The following is a 23,742-nucleotide window of genomic DNA, read 5'->3' as shown; positions in this document are numbered from 1 at the left end:
TAACTTAGAAATGCCTCATGAACTTAGTTCAACTGTCGTACCCAATCAGAACCCATAATATTAGCTTGTTTTTACTGGAAACAACATTGGCGTAACATTCAGGCTAATTTTGGCCCCATGCTGCAGGGGAGACCAGTGCAGTCTGCCTGTATGTTACCTGTTGCAGGAGAGTGCCTCTAACTGGGAGTGCAGGGTCTCTCCGTCTTTAGCCCTCAGCATGGCCTCCAGATTTTCCTCCAGGGTCTTCTTGTGTCGTTGGACCTGCCGGAGGACCCTCTCAGCATCCTCAAACATGGAGGGGCACGGCTGGCTCTGCTGCAGCAGGGTGGGGGTCGGCCTGGCGGGAGGGAGGGGGAGGACTGGAGGGAGCACAACGGCCACCTCTTCCTGAGACTGTTGGGAGGGGGGGATATATTTATAAAGAAATACCTAGATTTAAATACATATCTTGATTACCTTCTAAATTACAGAAATCTAAATATATGGCTCTGGTTCCACACATTTCAACATTTGTCGGCTGGGCTTAGTTATAAAGTCAAAACCATTCAGAAGCATAAGAGGAGCAAAACATTGCGTGTGTCACTAAATCTAAGAGAACTGTTTGGGAGAATTTTGCAAGAAGAGAGAGAATGCTAGCCAGGCTGTTGCATCTGCTGCAACCATTACCAATAGCAATAGTCACGACAAATCACCTTTTCTGTGCTGATGAAAGAGACAGAGAGAGATAGGGACCCGTTCTCTTCCATTCTATTCCCACTCTTTTTCTCTCCACCCATCACGAGGCATTCCATTCAGGCAGAGCTGATACAGCTGGGAGACCTTGGCTGTATCTTTCCTCCTCCCCTCATCTTGTTCTCGTCTAGTATATATATTATATCAGTCTGTGTGCCTGGCTGCCCTGCATGGTTGCGTGGGGAGGAACAGACATCAGCCTGCCTGCCTTCCATCGTTCGCTAGCTGAGGGTAGTTTGTTTCAGCCGCGTGCTTCCCCGTCGCGTTCTGAAGTCGCTGTCGCAAATAATGCAATATCAAAACCACTTACACTGTTATCAGACACCAATTCACTCCTTTTGTGTATAAGGGGGATATTTGTCTCGTTAGTTTCTGTGGGAAAGGCAGTAAAGGGAGGAGGTTGGTCCTTGCTTTTCACATCTGCGCTGCTGACAGCGATTCAGTCATTCTGTCTGAAATTCACGTGGCAACTGAAATAGTCTGGCGAGTTACAGCATGGGAGAAGTAATTCCCTAGTTGCCAAGTCAATCCCAGAACCTTTACAGAACAGGCATTGTGACAACACCAGAATGACCAAACTTATCTTAATCAGAATGCATGTCAATGAGTCACATCCAATAGAGTATTCATCCAACACACCAATAGGCTAGCACAGGACCAACTAACCAATGTGAGAATTGTTATCATTACTCTTTCTCTCTGTAGAAAAACCTATAGTGGTTGAAAAATAGACTTGGGGAAATCTCTTTCTGTTGTAGCCATTGTGCATTCTCCTCTGGTCCATGTGTAAAACAGAGATAACACCACTGATTTATCTATTTCTGTCCATAAAATGGGGGCACAGCTGAAAATACAAGGGTGGCATTGTGTCTGTCTGCTGCTCGGTGGTGGCTTGGTATGGATGGATGGCAACACAGACCGTACAAAACACAATGTAGGGAGGAAAACCTCCCAACCTCGTAAAGCTAGCACTGCAGAGGCAGGCAGGGGTTGCTATGGGAACCTACCATGGAGACGCAGGGAGGAGGAGGAGGGTGGTGCGTGGTGGTGGGAGCGGGGATAGCGGGCTGCTTGCTGCTGCTTGTGGTGTTGCTGGTCCTGGCTGATGCCGTCTCTCTGACAGTCTCTCGGCTCTCTGCAGCAGGAAAGGCATCGCGAGCCTGGATGAGAAGGGCAGAGGAACGCAACACGGGCTGTCTGAGTACCAACCTACTGACACAAGGCAGTGCTGGTTGGACATGTTTTTCCTACTCAAAGTCATATTAGAGGATATGATCTAGTTGTAAGACGCCACACCTGATCATTTGTGGGACACAGACATACTGTACTCATACATTTCCATCATGACCAAGCAATCACAAATTTCATACACCACCAGAACGGGCCATCATAGCATGACGACCATTAAATTATCATGCCTGCCACTAAACCCCACTATAAAGAACTGCTGCATTAAAACCTGGTGTGACAATGACAGGCACAGAGAGGAGACAGACAGACAGACACAAGAGAGAGAGAGAGAGAGAGAGAAAAAAAAAAAAAAAAAAGACGTGCTCCTTCCAATTCTTTCAGCCCACAGACAGACAGACATACAAACTGACAGGCGGACAGACTGACAGAGACAGCGAGACAGACAGGCAGGCAGACAGACAGCGGCAGGCCAGATAGCATTCACACCCTGCATCCTCAATTATATGCTAATGTATAATTTGCCGTGTGCTACATTATTCTAAGCTGATGGAATTTTTCAGCAGCAGCAGAGGCGTGCTCAGAAACTCAATGCCTGGTTGGTGCGGCGACAGGATCAGAGTGTAATAGATGGGAACAGGCGTCGGGCGGCTGTGGCAACGCGTTCGTGGGGTAAGGATGAAGAAGTGTTGTAATTTATTAAGGGGAGAGGAGGGGGAGAGGAGGGGGGGAGAAACAATCGAAAATTGCTGTCTTGGTCATTGAAATACCAGACACACTCGTGTCTTGGCTTGATTTCATCAGTGGTAAAGGCACCAATTAGATTAGCAAATTCCCAAAGCTGAACACAGACGAGAGGATGATATTGGCCCACTTAGTGAAACAGGAAACGTCCTGACGGCTCTGTGTGTGTGTGTGTGTGTGTGTGTGTGTGTGTGTGTGTGTGTGTGTGTGGTGTCGGGGTGCCTCCCGTCGTTCAGAGCAATAAATGGGTAGAGGGATAATCTTATTCTCCAGTCTGAATGTCTCCAATATGCCAATAATAGATTTAGGGGGAACTGAGCAGCACCAGCGATAACAGCTTATAGGCTTGGTGCATTAGAATACAAAAGGAAAGTTAATGGAAAAGACCACACAGAACTGGTGTAATGGGAAAGTAATTGTGAGGGCCTACAGCAGTTAACAGTTTTTCTCTTGACCTTGATTATCTTCTAGGGGAAAGGAAAACTGTTTGACAATAGTTTGGAGTTCCTCAAGGCTCTGTTCTCTGACCACTTTTGTTCTCATTATATTGCTACCAGAAGAGGTTATTCAAGGAGGCTTAAAAAAGTGCAAGGACAATGTCTATATACAGTATTCTTGATAAGATTGACAGTTGATATTTCTCTCAGTCAGTCCATCTCACCTGCAGCAGGGTCTGCATCTCAGTTTTGAGTCGTCCCAGGTCTTGAAGTATATCATTGGCTCGTTTCACAGCTGAGGTGGGTTGCGCAGGAACCCCAGAGGATGATGGGAGGCCTGGTTGGTGACTTCCTTCTCCTCTACCTTGGTGATTCGTGTCGCTGTGCTTCGCCAATGCCGCGGTGACCAGCTCTCTAACCCCAGAGGTAACATTAGAGACCTCTTGCTGGTGTTGGCCTTCCCTGTAAGGAAAGAAAGTGTGGGTGTTAGATGAAGAATGCTTTTATTGTTCATTTTCTTGTCAGAAGATGCAAGTTCTGTCTTTGCAGGCAAAACTGTCTGCAATGCCATTGCTATGACATCATTACAACTTTGCAATGATGGTATTACAAATCAGAATGTGCCCACTGAGCTTGGTCAACTCATCCATTAGGAAAGTGGGAGAGGAGAGCCATCCTTCCTCCTTCCTGGCCTGGTGAAGTGTTTGCCCTTCAGGGAAGAGGGCCAGAGTGGTGGCACAGCACCAATAACATGACTCACACATAGGATAGCTTCCAAGCAGCCTACGTAATGATATTGCTAGATCACTATTAAAGACTTCAATTGCATTGAGTGGCTGAGTAGAGTGAGTCTTGCTTTGGAAGGAGGGGAAAGCACATAGGGTCATTCAGAGGACAATGAGGCCGGCTGTCTTATTATATGCCATACTTGGTTGAGACTCTGGTCCGCTACTATATCCAATAGAAATAGGCTGTTATTAGTGTATGAAGAAAAATACATGAACTTTCCGTCCTTTTCCTGTACAGTGAGACTCATTATTTACATTGCAGTTTCGTAAGAGTGATAATTGGCATCAAATCTGTCTAATATTGAAGCTTAGAGCTGTATTTACACTGGCAGGGATGGAGCCGATAATGAGTGGACTCCGAAGATCTGAGAGAGGGGTTCATTGAGGTACAAACAAGGCCTCTCTGACTCCGTGTGTGCTTCAAATGAACTGTATTCATAGTGTAGGTTTGCCAATTCATTGTGTGTTACTGACTGTGAACGCAATGGCTCCATCACTGCTGGGTCTGTCCACTTTTTGAGCAATTAATCACACACATACAGACAGTTTCCATTTGCCTTCATCATAGTAACATATTTGAAATGATACAAAAGCAACTTCTTCCACAGCAGACAGACTGTTATTATTGTCCCCTGTCGGTTACTACAGACAGGCACAGAACCACATACTGTTAATTGCCAAAACTGTCACACAAAAGTACCGCCATTAAAAATCACAATGTTCCCCTTGATTGTTTTGTCTTGTGCAAAAAATAATAATCTTCTTCCTTAATTTCTATGGTTTCACAGCGGGTAATGGAGATTTTCTTGACATTTCTGCATATCCGCGGGAAGAAGTTTGATTTTAAAGAATTGCCCACGCTAGAGACGGCTAATACAGGACTAGTAAAGGTCCTGTGTACTACTTTTGTAAAAATAAAAGAATGTACAGTACCAGTCAAAAGTTTGGACACACCTACTCATTCAAGGGTTTTTCTTTATTTGTACTATTTTCTACATTGTAGAATAACAGTGAAGACATCAAAACTATGAAATAACACGTAGTAACCAAAAAGGTGTTTAACAAATCAAAATATATTTTATATTTGATATTCTTCAAATAGCCACCCTTTGCCTTGATGACAGCTTTGCACACTCTTGGCATTCTCTCAACCAGCTTCATGAGGTAGTCACCTGGAATGATTTTCCAACAGTCTTGAAGGAGTTCCCACATATGCTGAGCACTTGTTGGCTGCTTTTCCTTCACTCTGCAGTTTGACTCATCCCAAACCATCTCAATTTGGTTGAGGTCGGGGGATTGTGGAGGCCAGGTCATCTGAGCAGCACTCCATCACTCTCCTTCTTGGTAAAATAGCCCTTAAATATCCCTTACACAGCCTGGAGGTGTGTTGGGTCATTGTCCTATTGAAAAACAAATGATAGTCCCACTAAGCCCAAACCAGATGGGATGGCGTATCGCTGCAGAATGCTGTGGTAGCCATGCTGGTTAAATATGCCTTGAATTCTAAGTAAATCACAGACAGTGTCACCAGCAAAGCACCCCAACAACATAACACCTCCTCCTCCATGCTTTACGGTGGGAAATACACATCCGTTCACCCACACCGCGTCTCACAAAGACACGGCGGTTGGAACCAAAAATCTCAAATTTGGCCCAAGCAAGTCTCTTCTTCTTATTGGTGTCCTTTAGTAGTGGTTTCTTTGCAGCAATTCGACCATGAAGGCCTGATTCACACAGTCTCCTCTGAACAGTTGATGTTGAGATGTGTCTGTTACTTGAACTCCGTGAAGCATTTATTTGGGATGCAATTTCTGAAGCTGGTAACTCTAATGAACTTATCCTCTGGCACGGAGATCATCAATACATCAGAATGACAGAGAGGCATGGTAACATCGGACCAATAGACTGGCCTTGTCAGCTACAAGAACAAGGGTGTGACTGAACAATCAGAGAATAGGGTGCAGAGAGAAAGAGAGAAGAGAAGATGGAGAACACTGAGGCCTACACATTTTAAATGGAGTGTATCTCACAGAGGGAAGGAGGAAACGAGAGAAGATATGGAGAAAGACTAGCTAACATGTATGGCTCCCCCTGAGCCGTGCTCACAATGCAAAGGTCACCATTGAGAGGCAGAGGCAGCGCCCATCCTCCGGGCAGGGTGCGTGTGTGTGTGTACTTACAGTGGGAGAAAAAAAGTATTTAGTCAGCCACCAATTGTGCAAGTTCTCCCACTTAAAAAGATGAGCGAGGCCTGTCATTTTCATCATTTTCATCAAATTGAGATTTTTTTTTCCAGAAAATCACATTGTAGGATTTTTAATTAATTTATTTGCAAATTATGGTGGAAAATAAGTATTTGGTCACCTACAAACAAGCAAGATTTCTGGCTCTCACAGACCTGTAACTTCTTCTTTAAGAGGCTCCTCTGTCCTCCACTCGTTACCTGTATTAATGGCACCTGTTTGAACTTGTTATCAGTATAAAAGACACCTGTCCACAACCTCAAACAGTCACACTCCAAACTCCACTATGGCCAAGACCAAAGAGCTGTCAAAGGACACCAGAAACAAAATTGTAGACCTGCACCAGGCTGGGAAGACTGAATCTGCAATAGGTAAGCAGCTTGGTTTGAAGAAATCAACTGTGGGAGCAATTATTAGGAAATGGAAGACATACAAGACCACTGATAATCTCCCTCGATCTGGGGCTCCACGCAAGATCTCACCCCGTGGGGTCAAAATGATCACAAGAACGGTGAGCAGAAATCCCAGAACCACACGGGGGGACCTAGTGTAAGACCTGCAGAGAGCTGGGACCAAAGTAACAAAGCCTACCATCAGTAACACACTACGCCGCCAGGGACTCAAATCCTGCAGTGCCAGACGTGTCCCCCTGCTTAAGCCAGTACATGTCCAGGCCCGTCTGAAGTTTGCTAGAGTGCATTTGGATGATCCAGAAGAGGATTGGGAGAATGTCATATGGTCAGATGAAACCAAAATATAACTTTTTTGGTAAAAACTCAACTCGTCGTGTTTGGAGGACAAAGAATGCTGAGTTGCATCCATAGAACACCATACCTACTGTGAAGCATGGGGGTGGAAACATCATGCTTTGGGGCTGTTTTTCTGCAAAGGGACCAGGACGACTGATCCGTGTAAAGGAAAGAATGAATGGGGCCATGTATCGTGAGATTTTGAGTGAAAACCTCCTTCCATCAGCAAGGGCATTGAAGATGAAACGTGGCTGGGTCTTTCAGCATGACAATGATCCCAAACACACCGCCCGGGCAACGAAGGAGTGGCTTCGTAAGAAGCATTTCAAGGTCCTGGAGTGGCCTAGCCAGTCTCCAGATCTCAACCCCATAGAAAATCTTTGGAGGGAGTTGAAAGTCCATGTTGCCCAGCGACAGCCCCAAAACATCACTGCTCTAGAGGAGATTTCTAATTTTGTCTGTCATAGTTGACGTGTACCTATGATGAAAATTACAGGCCTCTCTCATCTTTTTAAGTGGGAGAACTTGCACAATTGGTGGCTGACTAAATAGTTTTTTCCCCACTGTATTTACAGTGCCCTCCTGAATTATTGGCACCCTAGGTAAATATGAACAAAAAAGGCTGTGAAAAAATGTCATTATTGTTTATCAGCTTGACCTTACACTCAAAATGTCATATGAATCTAACCTTTAATTGAATAATAAATAAATAAAAATCAAGAAATATTTGTTTTATTCTAAAACATGCGTGTCACAATCACTGAAATTCTTATGAACAAAATCTAATCGATGTATATTCCGATTAAGATTTTACTTTTTAAAGTTCATCGGAGTCTTTGGGAAGTGGTCATCTGTGGTCCTCTGTAGCTCAGCTGGTAGAGCACGGCGCTTGTAACGCCAAGGTAGTGGGTTCGATCCCCGGGACCACCCATACACAAAAATGTATGCACGCACGACTGTAAGTCGCTTTGGATAAAAGCGTCTGCTAAATGGCATATTATTATTATTATTATCCATGGCTTCCTGTTTCACTGTGGTATAAATATGAGGTGACACCCAGTCTAAACTCCCTTAGTCATCCATCAACATGGGAAAGACCAGAGAACACACAAATGAAATGAGAAAAGGTTGTTGACCTTCACAAATCAGGCAATGGCTATAAAAAGATAGCTACACGGCTGAAAATACCCATCTCCACTATTAGGGAAATAATTAAGAAATGTAAAACAATTAGAGCTGTGATGAACCTGCCTGGAAGAGGAAGCAAGTGTATTTTGCCCCCACGCACAGTAAGAAGCATGGTTCAAGTGGCAAAAAAAAACTCCAAGGATCACAGTTGGAGAGTTGCAGAAGTTGGTTACATCTTGGGGTCACCAAGTCTCCAAAACTACAATTAGACACCACCTACATGCCAATAAGTTATTTGGAAAGGTTGCCAGAAGAAAGCCTCTGCTGTCACCAAAACACAAACGTAGGCGCCTGGAGTTTGCTAAATGTCATTGGAACTTTGATTGGAACTGGGTTCTATGGTCTGATGAGACTAAAATAGAGCTTTTTGGCGACAAACACCAGAGGTGGGTTTGGTGTAAAAATAGCCATGGTCATGCAGAAAATAATCTAATCCCCACTGTGAAGTGTGGTGGTGGATCTGTGATGTTGTGGGGCTGTTTTACTTCCAAATGCCCTGGGAACCTTGTTAAGATACATGGCATACTGGACTCCATCAAGTACCATGAGATCTTAGGCCAAAACCTGTCTGCCTCTGCCAAGAAGCTAAAACCGGGTCGTCGTTGGACCTTCCAGCAGGACAACGATCCAAAGCGTACCTCCAAATCCACACGAAAATGGTTCACTGACCATAGAATCAAGCTTTTGCAATGGCCATCCCAGTCCCCTGACCTAAACCCCATTGAAAACCTGTGGGGTGAGATGAAGAGGAAAGTCCACAAGCGAGGACCAAGGACTCTTAAGGATCTGGAGATTTTCTGTATGGAGGATTGGTCTCAAATCCCTTCCTGTGTGTTTTCCCATCTCATCAAACATTATAGGAGACGATTCAAACATTATCTTGGCAAAGGGAGGGTGCGCAAAGTACTAAATGCAGGAGTGCCAATAATTGTAACATGCATGTTTTTGAATAGAATTATGATTTCTTGATGACTTTTTTTCTTTGAACAATTTTAACAAAATGTTTACGTTTTAACTATTTTGAGTGTAAGATCAAGCTGAAAAACAATGACATTTTTTCACAGCCTTTTTTTTGTTGTTCATATTTACCTAGGGTGGCAATAATTCAGGAGGGCACTGTATTTAACAGAGCGCAGGGCTGCCGTGTGGGTACCAATCATCCTGTCAACTTTTGAGATAGAAAAAGGCTCTGCACCCCTGGAATCTTCATTCTTAACACCCTAACACCTTCACAGTACTGCCTTATACAATACCCAGGCCACTGTCCCTGTACTCCCAACGTCATTCTGTAGGGAGGGGAAGCTTTCTTTGACACATCTCAAAGAATCTTACAGATTAGGAATGTTCTGACTCAAACTGACAAAGGACAGGGTGTACTGGGGATGCGTGGCAGTGACAGGTATTGTGTACTTGACATTCCACTCCATTCCAGGAGAATGTAATCCTAGTGTCCAGGCTAAAACAGAGGTATTGGTAGGACGGCAGCATCTCTACTCAGTATACTAAGTCAGATCAGCTGTGTGGGGTTTACACAAATAAGTCATAATGTATTCCATGTTTTAGTGTGGGGCGGGAATATGATACACATGGACATTTATGTAAGCAACTGAGGAAAATGTATGCATAAATTATACAACATAAACTTCAAAGGGAACGAGAAGCTAACAACCTCAGACCATTATCAGACTATTAGATCCATGGACTAATATGGAACATGTTGTAAATGTCAATCTTCACAGTGGCGACCCGTCATTCAGGGCAGGAATAATAATAATAATAATAATAATAATAATAATTGTTGCCTGTTTTGGATGTTATTTTGGCATTAATATGTGTCACATATCAGTTTGCAAACAATGTAAAAATAAAAAACATGGTCTCTTTTTTGCTTTCTTGAGTATGGCAGCTTCAAAATGCAGGCGCTTCAGCCTAGCTCAGTGCTTTCTGTGGTGGTGGGGCAGCCAGCGGAAAATACAGAGCGTAGGGGTTGGTAATGTTCTCTAGTTGTGCCGTGATTGGCTCAGTGTTCTGTCACTCATGGGGACACTACGTCACCACAAAATCTACGGGGAGAGTTCGAAAGTTCAAACCCCTTGGGTGCTGCCATAGAGTTACATTAGAAGTGCCCATCCAAGAAGGCTCAAGGTCATTGGCCACATATCTACCGTAGCTTTGATTGGACTGATCATGTCAACATCATACTTTCAAAATCTTAGCTGGCAAGATAGACAAGAAGTCAACATCATGAATCATGTCGACAATCTACTGGCAAATCCTTTTCATTCCTTGTCATATGAAGAGAAATTATAGATAAATCGTATCGGTGCTCATTGGCCATTGGACATAAACATTACACAACAAGTTGTAAATCACAAATTCAACAATGAGTGGTTTGGAAGGGATCAGTGGCTAACTGCAAGCGTTGCAAAGCAATCACTAGCCTGCTATTCAGTGGAATGGGTGTGTGGTCCAAGTCTGGGTTTAAGGGTCTCTTTTCCAAGCTTAAAAGGATAAACATTCACATGCCATGGGCCAGAAAAGGTTGAATACAGTGCAATGAATGTATTGTTTAGTGTTGTGTAGTGGCTTTGCTGGCATGCATAAAGAAAATGTGTGGGGGGGGGTTTGCCCCACCAAGATTTACATGCTAAAATCGGCACTGCAATCACACAATGATGTGTCTGTTCTGCCCTCTGTTCTGCCCTCTGAGGGAGACACAGACAGGAAGAAGAAGAAGTGTTGGTTCCTTCATTTCCCTTCGGGGGTGTTCTGTTCTCTTCCAATAAATAAACCTTAGGGCAGAATGTCATGCTGTGTGTCTGGTAGCGCTGATGTATTCCACTCAGTGAGATTTTATATTTACATTTTAGTCATTTAGCAGACGCATACATTATTATTATATATATTATTTTTTTCATACTGGCCCCCCGTGGGAATCGAACCCACAACCCTGGCGTCGCAAGCGCCATGCTCTACCAACTGAGCTACACGGCTACACGGATGTGTGCCTTGTTGATGCCAGCCTTTTTGATCTTGTTCAAATTGATTAGGGTGGGGTACAGGGATTCTGAGACAAAACGTCCCATTAGAGGTCACCATATGCAAATGTCTACTCTCTCCCTCTCCCCTTCCATAGGAAATGCCTTCAAATAGAACAGATTGTTCAAGTCACTCAAGCTGCGTCCGAAACGGCACCCTATTCCCTATATAGGCTAGTGCCATACCTTTGAATAGGGTGCTATTTCAGACACCACTTTTTCCTACAAGCTGTTGACAGGTGTGTGTGCAGCCATGCATGCGGGCCTGTGTGTAAAACCTCATCATAAAATCAATTATGCCAACTTTGACAGGGTGATGGGAAATCTATTTGTTGATAATGGTTTGTTTGAGAGTCGATTTGAGAACAAGATAAATATTACATATCTGTCATAACATAATGTTGGGTTGGAGCCAGAGGTCTTGGCCAATACTTTGTCACGTTTCAGTGATTTTTATACTAACGGATCTACTTGATTATTGTCAGCGGCTTCTTAAATTTCACCTCATGGTCATACATTGTCTTTCTCTCTGGTAACGAGGTAAGACCGTTCTGTATTGTACTGAGCACAGCCCGTTTCTCTAGCTAGCCCTTCTCTCCTGCAGAGGCAAACACACACACACACATTGTTAAAGTGATATCTGGTGGACAAAAGAGGGGAAAATACCTTTAGCTAAAAGGGCTGAAAAATAACAGGTTGTTGATGGAGAGAGGACAGTGCCAGATGTGAAGGAGAGAGGACAGTGCCAGATGTGAAGGAGAGACTTCCCACTGCTTTCCCTTCCTCTGAAAAAGGTAGAACAAGGTTTCGTCGCCATGGTGAACAGACAGTTTCAAACGTCTCTCTCTTTGTGAGTGTAAAGGAGAGGTGAGCATCTGCTAAATGACGTAAATGTAAATGTAAATGTGTCGAGACCATTCATATCCCATTCATAAACCAGATAGAGTATTTATAGATAGAACTATGACGCATGTAGAGTGGGGGTGAGGGGGATGTCTTTGACAAAGCAGTGACTTATAAAAATAATGAACGAACCACATAGGGAAAAAGCTGAAATGATTCAAAACATAATATAATACATCCGGTAGGTTAGCTCTTAAAACATTTACATTTACATTTCAGTCATTTAGCAGACGCTCTTATCCAGAGCGTGATCCTCCACCGCACCCCGCCCCCTTGAACATTGGGATTATTTTGTCCTCTTCCTAAATCCATCCTTATCCTGCCTCCCATTCCTTCAACACGCAGTCATTACTCCCAACACCAGAATAGCTGCTATTATCTTATCAAAATCAGAGGCATATCAGGCCTGGTGGTGGTGTCTCATCCTCGACCCTCTTTGCTCTGGTGCTTTCATGCGTGTCCATCCTGTGGGCAAACGGCACCATCCGCCAACCTGGGCCATCATACCCCCATCCCCTACCTTGGCTGCCACAGCACCAGCACTCCCCAAACGCCCCCCAATCTCATTGAAATGTCATCATCAAGCAGCACGTTTGAATTCCAGCCCCTCTATGTCCAAATAAACCAAGTCTACCAGATGTGACCTAATCTCCATAGTTTACGTGGCCCCCCCTCCGTCTCAGCCTCCAGTATCTATGCTGCAATAGTCTATGTGCCGGGGGCTAGGGTCAGTCTGTTATATCTGGTGTTATTCTCCTGTCTTATCCAGTGTCCTGTGTGAATTTAAGTATGCTCCCTCTAATTCTCTCTCTCTCCCTCTCATCCCGGAGGACCTGAGCCCTAGGACCATGCCTCAGGACTACCTGGCCTGATGACTCCTTGCTGTCCCCAGTCCACCTGGTTGTGCTGCTGCTCCAGTTTCCACTCTTCTGCCTGTGGCTATGGAACCCTGATCTGTTCACCGGACGTGCTACCTTTTCCCAGACCTGCTGTTTTCAACTCTCTCTCTCTCTCTACCGCACCTGCTATTTCAACCTCTAAATGCCCGGCTATGAAAAGCCTGTAGCTCAGTTGGTAGAGCATGGCGCTTGCAACACCAGGGTTGTGGGTTCGATTCCCACGGGGGGCCAGTATGAAAAATGTATGCACTCACTAAAAAACTGTAAGTCGCTCTGGATAAGAGTGTCTGCTAAATGACTAAAATGTAAATTTACTCCTGATGTACTGACCTGTTGCAACCTCTACAACCACTGTGATTATTATTTGACCCTGCTGGTCATCTATGAACATTTGAACATCTTGGAGAAAAATCTGGCCTTAATGGCCATGTACTGTTATAATCTCCACCCGGCACAGCCAGAAGGGGACTAGCCACCCATTCATTCACACTCAGGTGGTGTAGCCTTGCTCATCCTGTTGTAGCCTGATGCCGACCTGGCTTTGTAGTCAGAACCATTCAACGTTTCCGCTTTATATGACATCAAAAACCTGCATTTGGTTTAGCCAATTATTTTCAGTGGAGTCTGGACTGAAAAGACCATACTTTGATCACACACACGTTCGACCACAATTCATTCAACCCCAGTGCTCTGGGCAAAGTGAAATTGGATACCATGAATGGTTATAGTCATTTCTTTCCATGCACTGATAAAAGTAGGGGTTTCTGAGAACCTCTCAATGTCATTTAAAAGCTATTTCCCTGAATATGCCAGTGCTGTGTTGGACCTTCGGGTCCTGAACAAGGCAGAATTGACTGAATTTTCGTGATAACGATGAAAAGGGAGGAAGTAAAATCAATGTTGTTATCAAGGTGGTCAAGGTCACTGTCGGAATTAATGATGCTCAACATAGCAACTGTATCCCAGGGAACAACGCAGCATGTGGGATCTCTCGGCTGCTGCCTCATACTGAGACACACACACACACTAACAACAACAACAACCCACAGAAACCCTGTTCAATCGTCAATCGGTGCAGCAATCATAATTCTGCTATTTTTCTCAGTAATTAATGATAAAAACAGTTTTGAACAGTAATCATCCATTAATCTAGTGACGCACTAAAAATGTATCTTGCCTGGTGGTTTTATATATACTGAACAAAAATAGAAACGCTACATGCAACAATTTCAACGATTTTACAGAGTTACAGTTCATATAAGGAAATCAGTCAATTGAAATAAATTCATTAGGTCCTAATCTATGGATTTCACATGGGCAGGGGCACAGCCATGGGTGGGGAGCCAGGCCCAGCCAATCAGAATGGGTTTTTCCTCACAAAAGGGCTTTATTACAGATGGAAATACTCCTCAGTTTGATCAGCTGTCCGGGTGGCTGGTCTCAGACAATCCTGCAGGTGAAGAAGCCGGATGTGGAGGTCCTGGGCTGGTGTGGTTACACGTGGTCTGTGGTTGTGAGGCCGGTTGGACGTACTGCCAAATTCTCTAAAACGATGTTGGAGGCAGTTTATGGTAGAGAAATGAACATTCAATTCTCCGACGACAACTCTGGTTGACATTCCTGCAGTCAGCATGCCAATTGCACGCTCCCTCAAAACTTGAGACATCTTTGGCATTCTGTTGTGCGACAAAACTGCACATTTTTGAGTGACCTTTTATTGTCCCCAGCACAAGGTGCACCTGTGTAATTATCATACTGTTTAATCAGCTTCTTGATATGCCACACCTGGCAGGTGGATGGTCTATCTTGGCAAAGGAAAAATGCTGACTAACAGGGATGTAAACAAATTTGTGCACACAATTTGAGAGAAATAAGCTTTTTGTGCTTATGGAACATTTCTGGGATCTTTTATTTCAGCTCATGAAACATGGGAACACTTTACATGTTGCGTTCATATTTTTGTTCAGTGTAGAATCAAGGCTGAATGAGAAAGAGAGAGGCTGTGGGTCTGAGGAGGCAGGGAGAGAAAGACTTATGGGTGCATTAGTATTCTACTCACTACTGTGTTCTGGCAACATGGCCCTCCCCTCATCCTAGCCCAGCGCTCAGCAGCTCACAGCACACACCACCCACCCACACGCTTGTTATTAAAGCGCATCCGTCCGTCAGTCCGTCCAATGGACGCATCCTCATTCATATTTATCCATGTTAATATAAAGCTTATGCATTTTTTGATTAATGTATAGGTCCTTTTTTTAATAACAAATGGGGGCATGCGGACAGATGGATGCTGGCCATACATATTTATGTTTGTCGTGGAGTGTTTTTCGGCGGCGTATTTATTCTGGTGGCTGGCAGGCAGGCTGACACTTAATCATAGAAAATGTGGATTTAGTTCAACTCTCCCAAGGCAGAAAGTCCCAACTAAGCATTATGCTCTGCTGCTGGATAAAGAGGCTGGAATTATGCAGCGGGCCTTACATGCTCCTTCTTCCTCCTAAATATAAACACAGTCACGGAACGCATCATAATGGGGCTTCTTATCGCATGCCGCATCTCTGAATTTGAACCCATTCCATCCGTCCACATCGTGCTGCTGGGTCCTTAGGTGTTTTGAAAATGGACTACTAAACAGACTATCAACCCCCATCCCTCCCTCTCCAAGTCATCTGTTCCCAATTCAATGTATGAATATTGTAAATGAATCCTCCTCAATAACAGCAATGAGTATCCTTTAGCACTACAAGTGAAGCCATGTGTGTATTACCACAACCAAGGAGTGTGTGCTAGGCCAGTGTGTCTAATATACCTACAATAATATGGTACAGAGTTAGCTAGACAAAAGGAGAATTGTGTTTTTTGCATTTCCAACTGCCTAAAATAGTTCAATACATGAACCCTTAACATACAGCATTGCAGAATTTCGAACTGGTCAAATCATAACAGCTTCCAGATCTGCCCATAGTAAGGGATGCCATAGCCATGTGTTTTGGCTATGAACAGAACAGTACAAGCTGATTTAATAGCTGCAGATCGGTTTAATGGGGCAAGCAGGCAGGGAGGGACAGCCTAATATAGTGACTGAGAGGCCTGCCTGCTTGTCAAAGGACCCGCTGTATTTAACAGGCTGTCTGGGAATGGGACTGTGACTGGCCGGGTATGGCAGGCAGGCAGAGTTATATTATCCATTACAGGGAGTGGAACTGAACACAGACCTGAGTGCTGCAGAGCCAGAGACGCTCTTAAATACATCATATCTACTGCAAATTGGAAAACACACTCCTCAATGAATGTCTTCACACCACAGTGAGTCTCTGTCTTTCTAGCCCTGTGCCCTGCACTGCCAGGCTGGTAAAATACACCCACCCATCTATCCAAAGGTGTTTGTCCTATCATCAAGTGCTGTGGTGATTCATTCAGTGGACGTGAACCTTAGGAGATGAAAAGGTCTGTTTTTTCCACCTCCTCCCAATTCCATTTTCTGTCCGTCAGTCCCTCTCGTCAGACCCCTCCTTGTTTTTCTCCACCTCGACATGTCATCCTCTCGCCTGCATTTCAATTTCCTCTCCTCCCCTCTCAGAAAGACAAACACTCACTTGTAAGAGGCATCTCCTAGTCCTCCCCATCACCGAGAGGAGGCACCAGTGGCAGAGTCAGCAGCATATTAGCATACCTTAAAGGCGAGGCCAGGGAGCCATTACCTAGCAACAGAGCTGGCAGTGATTGGCTGAGGAGACGTTAACTGCCAAGTGGGTTTGGGGCAGACTGGGACCAAGCGGCTAAATGAGTAAGCGGGGGGCTATTTCTGCCTGTGTCATCTCTGCTCGTCACATCAAAATGACATTGGCTGGCTGCTCCTCCCCCCAAGCAGAGAACAGAGCTGAGACAGAGAGGAGCAGACCAGAGCAAAGTCTTCCCATTGACAGACTGAGGCTGAAGGGGTAGCAGACCGGAACGATCCACAGCAGTAGAACCAGCAGCAACCAGACATCCATCTATCCTTCTGTTCTTTCTTTCTCTTGTGACCCAGCCACCACGGCTACAAACTAAGTTATTATATGATACTCCACAGCTGATTTCTGAGCCACAACGTCTCATTTCTTCCACATCCTCACCCATCATCATAACACACCTAATAGAAAGTTGTGCCTGAGTCCTCTCTCCGCTTGGGTAACCTAAGATGCTGTTAACAAAACAGACCGGCCCTTTTTAGGCCATGTTTGGCGGACTGCTCCGGTCTCCCCTGCAGCATTGGGCCAGAATTAGCCTGAACCACAGCTCTGTTAACATGACTGGCAGAACGGACACACACGGTGAGACAGTAGGTAGTAGTGGTGTAAGAATAGCCACTATTTACTTTTAGGTTTCCAAGAGACACGGGGTATGACGGCCAAAACAGTTTGGAGAGAATACAGCAGGTATACCACAGACACTCTCTTATACCAGAGGCTTGAAACTTGGAAATGTCTGTTGCCTAGAAATATCGGAGAGTAAGTGTGTCCACTGTCTTCAGGTAAACAGAGCGCAGCCTGTGGGGGGTGAGCAGTGGTCCAGAGAGGGGTGAGAGGAGAGTGGGAGGCAGGGGGATGAACAGAGCTCCATTAATCACACTGAGGGGGAGGCAGCACAGACGACAGACAGGCAGGGAGGCTGCAGCACACTGGCTGGATGCGTCATGTGGCTGGACAGTGGACGCACTACCATGGAATGGCCTGTAGGAGTCCTCCTGGCAGTATACACAGGCAGTTCTGTGTTGGCCACTGTGAGGGAATGTATTAACACTTAGTGCATTTTAGAGATGAATGAGCCTCATGAATCTGAAACATGACCTCAGATGAGCAATTACTATTTTACCTCAGGAAATAACTAAGACACATCTTGTCTGCGTCCTAAATGGCACACTACTCCCTTTATTGTGCACTACTTTTGACCTGGCCCCATATGCACTATATAGGGAATAGGGTGATATTTAGGACATAGCCCTTGTTTCACTGTTGTAAACCAGGAAAGCACCGTGTTCATTTAGCATTCATTCTGGCTGAGTTTCTGTAATGTCTTTTACACCTGGGTAGAGCTGAAACACATGCATTCTTTCTCAACTGGAGTAGAGAAATGGTCAGGTCAGATGTGCTGTGCATTGAGACCTATCCATTCATATGACAAAAATAGGCCTCCCATCGCATAATGGAACATACCCACTACCTGGCTCCGTTATCACTTCCCTCTCTTACCAGGCTAGAGAAGCACACAAAACTATTCATTTTTCATATTCAGAATCCATCACAAAACCTCCATTATAATCAGGTGCTGTGGTAATCAGGTTTTTAAATGAATCCGAAAGATAGCAGAGCTCACAGGGTGCAGCAGACTATCATTCACCTTGTCATTCAAATTCATTCTGGAGGGAGAAAAGCGGCAGTAGAAAAATACAATCCTTTGGAGAGTATTGAGGTGACAAAAAAAACCCACCTCCACGCCATCCAATCAGCATCACCCGATGGCTCGGTTGCCATGGTAACGGGCATCTGGTGGTGGCAGTGCTGTGGCTCGGTTAGGTTAGTGCACAACAGTTCATGACAGAGACGATGTTCTGTTCCCTTTACCGCAGGTAGCTAGGGGGTTACTGCAGGAGGAAGGGAGAAGGCTAGAACTACCCTTCGTCTTGATTTATAATAGTGTGTGTGTGTATAACAAATGATAATACCTTACTGCTTTCAATCAGGAAATGGAATTCAATAATTGCATGCTGCTTGAAAAGTAATCCCCCCTTGCAATCAAAATAACTACATGCCATACACAGATGCTATTACTTGGCAGTTAGGTAACTAGTTATATACCTTACTGCCAAGTATTCCTTGTGATAGATGTGAACTGATCATTATGAGTACATAATACAGTTATTCTCCAAATTGGTACAGTATTCCGACATGATGTCATACAGCACATCACCATGCATGAAATTACTATTTACTATGTACATATTTCATTTGTTAGCGGATCTGTTTTCCAGTACAAAAGGTACAGAATCAGATCAGCATATAGCAGCATGCTGTATGTTGACCTCTAGGGAAAGTTGCAGCTCATTCTTGCGAAACCACAAAACACTCTCATTTCCATAGTATGTAGCTAGCGGAGCGAAAGGGGAAAGTGGGGCTCAGGCAGCTACTACACTATACTGCTGACTGCTGCAAAACAGAACAGAACAGGCTACTGTCTTTATTAGCTGGACAGGGGAGGTATGGCTCTTTGTCTCTCATATAAAAATAACATGTGTTTTTGGCACTGAAGGGGCAGTCCAGGCCGTCCAAGACTCTATTGCTGCCTGAACGCATTGAGACTCTCTGAATACATAATGTACCACTGCCAGCCCCAAATTGTGCTTAGAGCCCAATGCTGTTACCCCCATAGCAGCCAGCCCCAAACTACACCATTTTGCAAGATACATTTCTATGTAGTGTAAATGTGAAAAGGCTACTATTGGTGAAAAGTATCAACAGCATATTTCTAAACTAAATTCAACGGAAAGTAGCTGTATTTATTAGTTCATGACAGAAACCCAACAAGGATCATTGAAACTTTATTTTTCCAAAACTTTTGTCGGCTGTATGAGGAAGTGTGAGAGGATGTCTGCCACATCTGCTGCTTGACAGTAGATAGACAAGACAGGCAGCTAGCTATAGCACCTCTTAATTAGCATCAGCCATCGCAGCCCCATTCACACAACAGATGTTTGGAGAGAGAGAGAGGGAAAAATCCACACTTGACCCAGGTGACGAGATGATGAAGGGACTCGGAGGGAGGTGACTGCAGCTGCACTACAGCACACCAAACACACACTGTGTGGGGGGTCCGATAGCCTATTGGCTCTGATAGAGCTGGGAAGTGTCAGTAGATCTGGTAACAGGTCCCCATCCCCCACAGCCTATCAAAAGACTTATCATCACATTGGAAATGAAGGTGATGTAGGCCCTGGCTGGCTGTTGTGGGTTGGAAGTACAGTGGGGGAAAAAAGTATTTAGTCAGCTACCAATTGTGCAAGTTCTCCCTCTTAAAAAGATGAGAGAGGCCTGTAATTTTCATCATAGGTACACGTCAACTATGACAGCCAAAATGAGAATTTCTTTTCCAGAAAATCACATTGTAGGATTTTTTATGAAATTATTTGCAAATTATGGTGGAAAATAAATATTTGGTCAATAACAAAAGATTCTCAATACTTTGTTATATACCCTTTGTTGGCAATGACACAGGTCAAACGTTTTCTGTAAGTCTTCACAAGGTTTTCACACACTGTTGCTGGTATTTTGGCCCATTCCTCCATGCAGATCTCCTCTAGAGCAGTGATGTTTTGGGGCTGTCGCTGGGCAACACGGACTTTCAACTCCCTCCAAAGATTTTCTATGGGGTTGAGACCTGGAGACTGGCTAGGCCACTCCAGGACCTTGAAATGCTTCTTACGAAGCCACTCCTTCGTTGCCCGGGCGGTGTGTTTGGGATCATTGTCATGCTGAAAGACCCAGCCACGTTTCATCTTCAATGCCCTTGCTGATGGAAGGAGGTTTTCACTCAAAATCTCACGATACATGGCCCCATTCATTCTTTCCTTTACACGGATCAGTCGTCCTGGTCCCTTTGCAGAAAAACAGCCCCAAAGCATGATGTTTCCACCCCCATGCTTCACTGTAGGTATGGTGTTCTTTGGATGCAACTCAGCATTCTTTGTCCTCCAAACACGACGAGTTGAGTTTTTACCAAAAAGTTATATTTTGGTTTCATCTGACCATATGACATTCTCCCAATTCTCTTCTGGATCATCCAAATGCACTCTAGCAAACTTCAGACGGGCCTGGACATGTACTGGCTTAAGCAGGGGGACACGTCTTGCACTGCAGGATTTGAGTCCCTGGCGGCGTAGTGTGTTACTGATGGTAGGCTTTGTTACTTTGGTCCCAGCTCTCTGCAGGTCATTCACTAGGTCCCCCCGTGTGGTTCTGGGATTTTTGCTCACCGTTCTTGTGATAATTTTGACCCCACGGGGTGAGATCTTGCGTGGAGCCCCAGATCGAGGGAGATTATCAGTGGTCTTGTATGTCTTCCATTTCCTAATAATTGCTCCCACAGTTGATTTCTTCAAACCAAGCTGCTTACCTATTGCAGATTCAGTCTTCCCAGCCTGGTGCAGGTCTACAATTTTGTTTCTGGTGTCCTTTGACAGCTCTTTGGTCTTGGCCATAGTGGAGTTTGGAGTGTGACTGTTTGAGGTTGTGGACAGGTATCTTTTATACTGATAACAAGTTCAAACAGGTGCCATTAATACAGGTAATGAGTGGAGGACAGAGGAGCCTCTTAAAGAAGAAGTTACAGGTCTGTGAGAGCCAGAAATCTTGCTTGTTTGTAGGTGACCAAATTTCTTATTTTCCACCATAATTTGCAAATAAATTCATAAAAAATCCTACAATGTGATTTTCTGGAGAAAAAAATTCTCAATTTGTCTGTCATAGTTGACGTGTACCTATGATGAAAATTACAAGCCTCTCTCATCTTTTTAAGTGGGAGAACTTGCACAATTGGTGGCTGACTAAATACTTTTTTTCCCCACTGTATAATGCAGGTATAATCCCATGTAATCTGCAATTCCTTTTCTCTATGTAATGTTTTGGAAACACTACATCAACACTTTCTATTACATGCTGTTTGTTTGGGCTAGGGAAAGGAGTCTCACACTGTTGCAATTTACAAAACAAAAGCAGTGAACTGGACTGAGAGCTGAATGAAAGGCGGTCAGTCAGTGTGGATTGTGTTGGGGGTTGTTGTTCCCCTCAGAAAGCTTTTTTCACAAGGAGTCATCCTCCATTGATAATTCACAGCAAACAGTCAGAGGGAAATATCAGGAGAGTGTCAGAGTAAACTCCTCAGAGAGAGAATTCCAAATGTCAACAGAGAGCCGCTGTGGCCTGGCCTTAGATATGGAAATTCTGCCATGCCTGAGAGGACACAAGGCTGTGAGCTTCCGCTCTTCTGCGGTTGTTGCCAATGCAAAAAAAAATGAATAGCGTGGTGACATGTAGGCCTACTTGATGTAAAAACTAGGCCATAGCTACATCCTAGTTATCCTAACGCTTGTTGCAGTTATATGTTATATGACTTGAAACACATGACTCAGACAAAGGAGCTGAACATGGACTACAGGAAACGGAGGGCCGAGCACGCCCCCATTCACATCGACGGGGCTGTAGTGGAGCGGGTCGAGAGCTTCAAGTTCCTCTGTGTCCACATCAATAAGGGCCAATCATGGTCCAAACACACCAACACAGTCGTGAAGAGGGCACAACAATGCCTCTTCCCCCTCAGGAGGCTGATAATATTTGGCATGGGCCCTCAGATCTTCAAAAAGTTATACAGCTGCACCATTGCTAATTTGTACCCTATATCTCTATTTGCACATAATCTTCTGCACATCTATCACTCCAGTGTTAATACTAAATTGTAATTATTTGGCACTATGGCCTATTTATTGCCTTACCTCCATAACTTACTACATTTGTACACACTGTATAAAAGATTTTCTATTGTGTTATTGACTGTACGTTTTTGTTTATTCCATATGTAACTCTGTGTTGTTGTTGTTTTTATCGCACTGCTTTGCTTTATCTTGGCCAGGTCGCAGTTGTAAATGAGAACTTGTTCTCAACTGGTTAAATAAAGGTGAAATAGAATTTAAAAATAAATTGAGAGCACCTTGAGAGCATCTGCCATCCAGGAACTCTATACCAGGCGATGTCAGAGGAAGGCCCTAAAACTTGTCAAAGACTCCAGCCACCCAAGTCACAGACTGTTCTCTTTGCTTCCGCACAGCAAGTGGTACTGGAGCGCCAAGTCTGGGACCAAAAGGCACCTAAACAGCTTCTACCTCCAAGCCAAATGGCTACCCGGACTATTGCATTGACCCCCCATTTTCTTGCACTTACTCTCTTGCACTGGCTACACACACTCACTGGACTCTACCCACACATACTACACTGACACTCCAACACACACACACAATCCTGATTGCCTAGTCACTTTTACCCCTACCTACATGTACATGCAGTATTACCTCAACTACCTCGTACCCAGCACATTGACTTGGTACTGGTACTCCTTGTATTTAGCCTTGTTATTGTTATTTTATTGTGTTACTATTTCCTTTTTTATTTTGCTAATTTGTCTTACTTTTTAACTCTGCTTTGTTGGGAAAGTGCTCGTAAGAAAGCATTTCATGGTAAAGTCTACACCTGTTGTATTTGGTGCATGTGACATATATAATTTGATTTGAGGTGAGTGTTTTTCATTCCCAATGAGAGAGTAACGTTCTCTTAACCAAGGGAATGCTGTGCTCTTCGTGTTAACTAATTTCATTATGTGGTTGTTATCACAATGTTAGACCAGTCAAGACCCAAGACAAAGGATGCCCTGATACACAGTCGACTGACTCCCCCGGGGGATGTGCTATCAAGTCAAGCCTTTCTAAATATGGATTAACAAAAGACAAAAGGAGAGCCTTATATTCCAAGAAACCTGTGTGGAGAAAAATCTGGCAAACAAAAAATATCATACAGAAGCTTAGAGAGAAAGGGAGCGTGCAGGAAAAAGGCAGATATAGCGTTGTATCCGTGAGGGATGAATGTACAGAACATTCTCATCTGTGGGATGAATGTTGTAGAGAACAGTGGGCCCCAGTAGAAGCTGATATTCATGGCAGTCTGCCGTCTGAACTCTGTGCTCTTGGAGGGCTGGGGAGAAACCCGAGCAGCACGCAGCTCAGTGCCCCTTCCCTTGCTTGTGGCAGCAGCC

At 44.3% G+C, this 23,742-nt stretch overlaps 1 protein-coding gene across 2 annotated transcripts in view; it reads right to left on the bottom strand.

Annotated features, from left to right (window-relative positions):
• The window catches only part of kiaa0586 (KIAA0586 ortholog), a 107,839-nt gene that overhangs the window by 54,516 nt on the left and 29,581 nt on the right, over nucleotides 1–23,742 (bottom strand). For both annotated transcript variants that reach the window (XM_041848094.2, XM_041848095.2), the window contains exons 10-12: nucleotides 3,326–3,563; nucleotides 1,740–1,892; nucleotides 158–393 (exon numbers count right to left, since the gene is read on the bottom strand). In XM_041848094.2, coding sequence (XP_041704028.2) covers nucleotides 158–393; nucleotides 1,740–1,892; nucleotides 3,326–3,563 — 627 coding nt within the window. The remainder of the gene's footprint in view (nucleotides 1–157; nucleotides 394–1,739; nucleotides 1,893–3,325; nucleotides 3,564–23,742) is intronic.

This window comes from Coregonus clupeaformis, chromosome 25, assembly GCF_020615455.1.
Source record: "Coregonus clupeaformis isolate EN_2021a chromosome 25, ASM2061545v1, whole genome shotgun sequence".
NCBI lineage: Eukaryota > Metazoa > Chordata > Actinopteri > Salmoniformes > Salmonidae > Coregonus > Coregonus clupeaformis.
The sequence above is the reverse complement of the archived record's forward strand: the minus strand, read 5'-3'. Positions and strand labels throughout refer to the sequence as shown.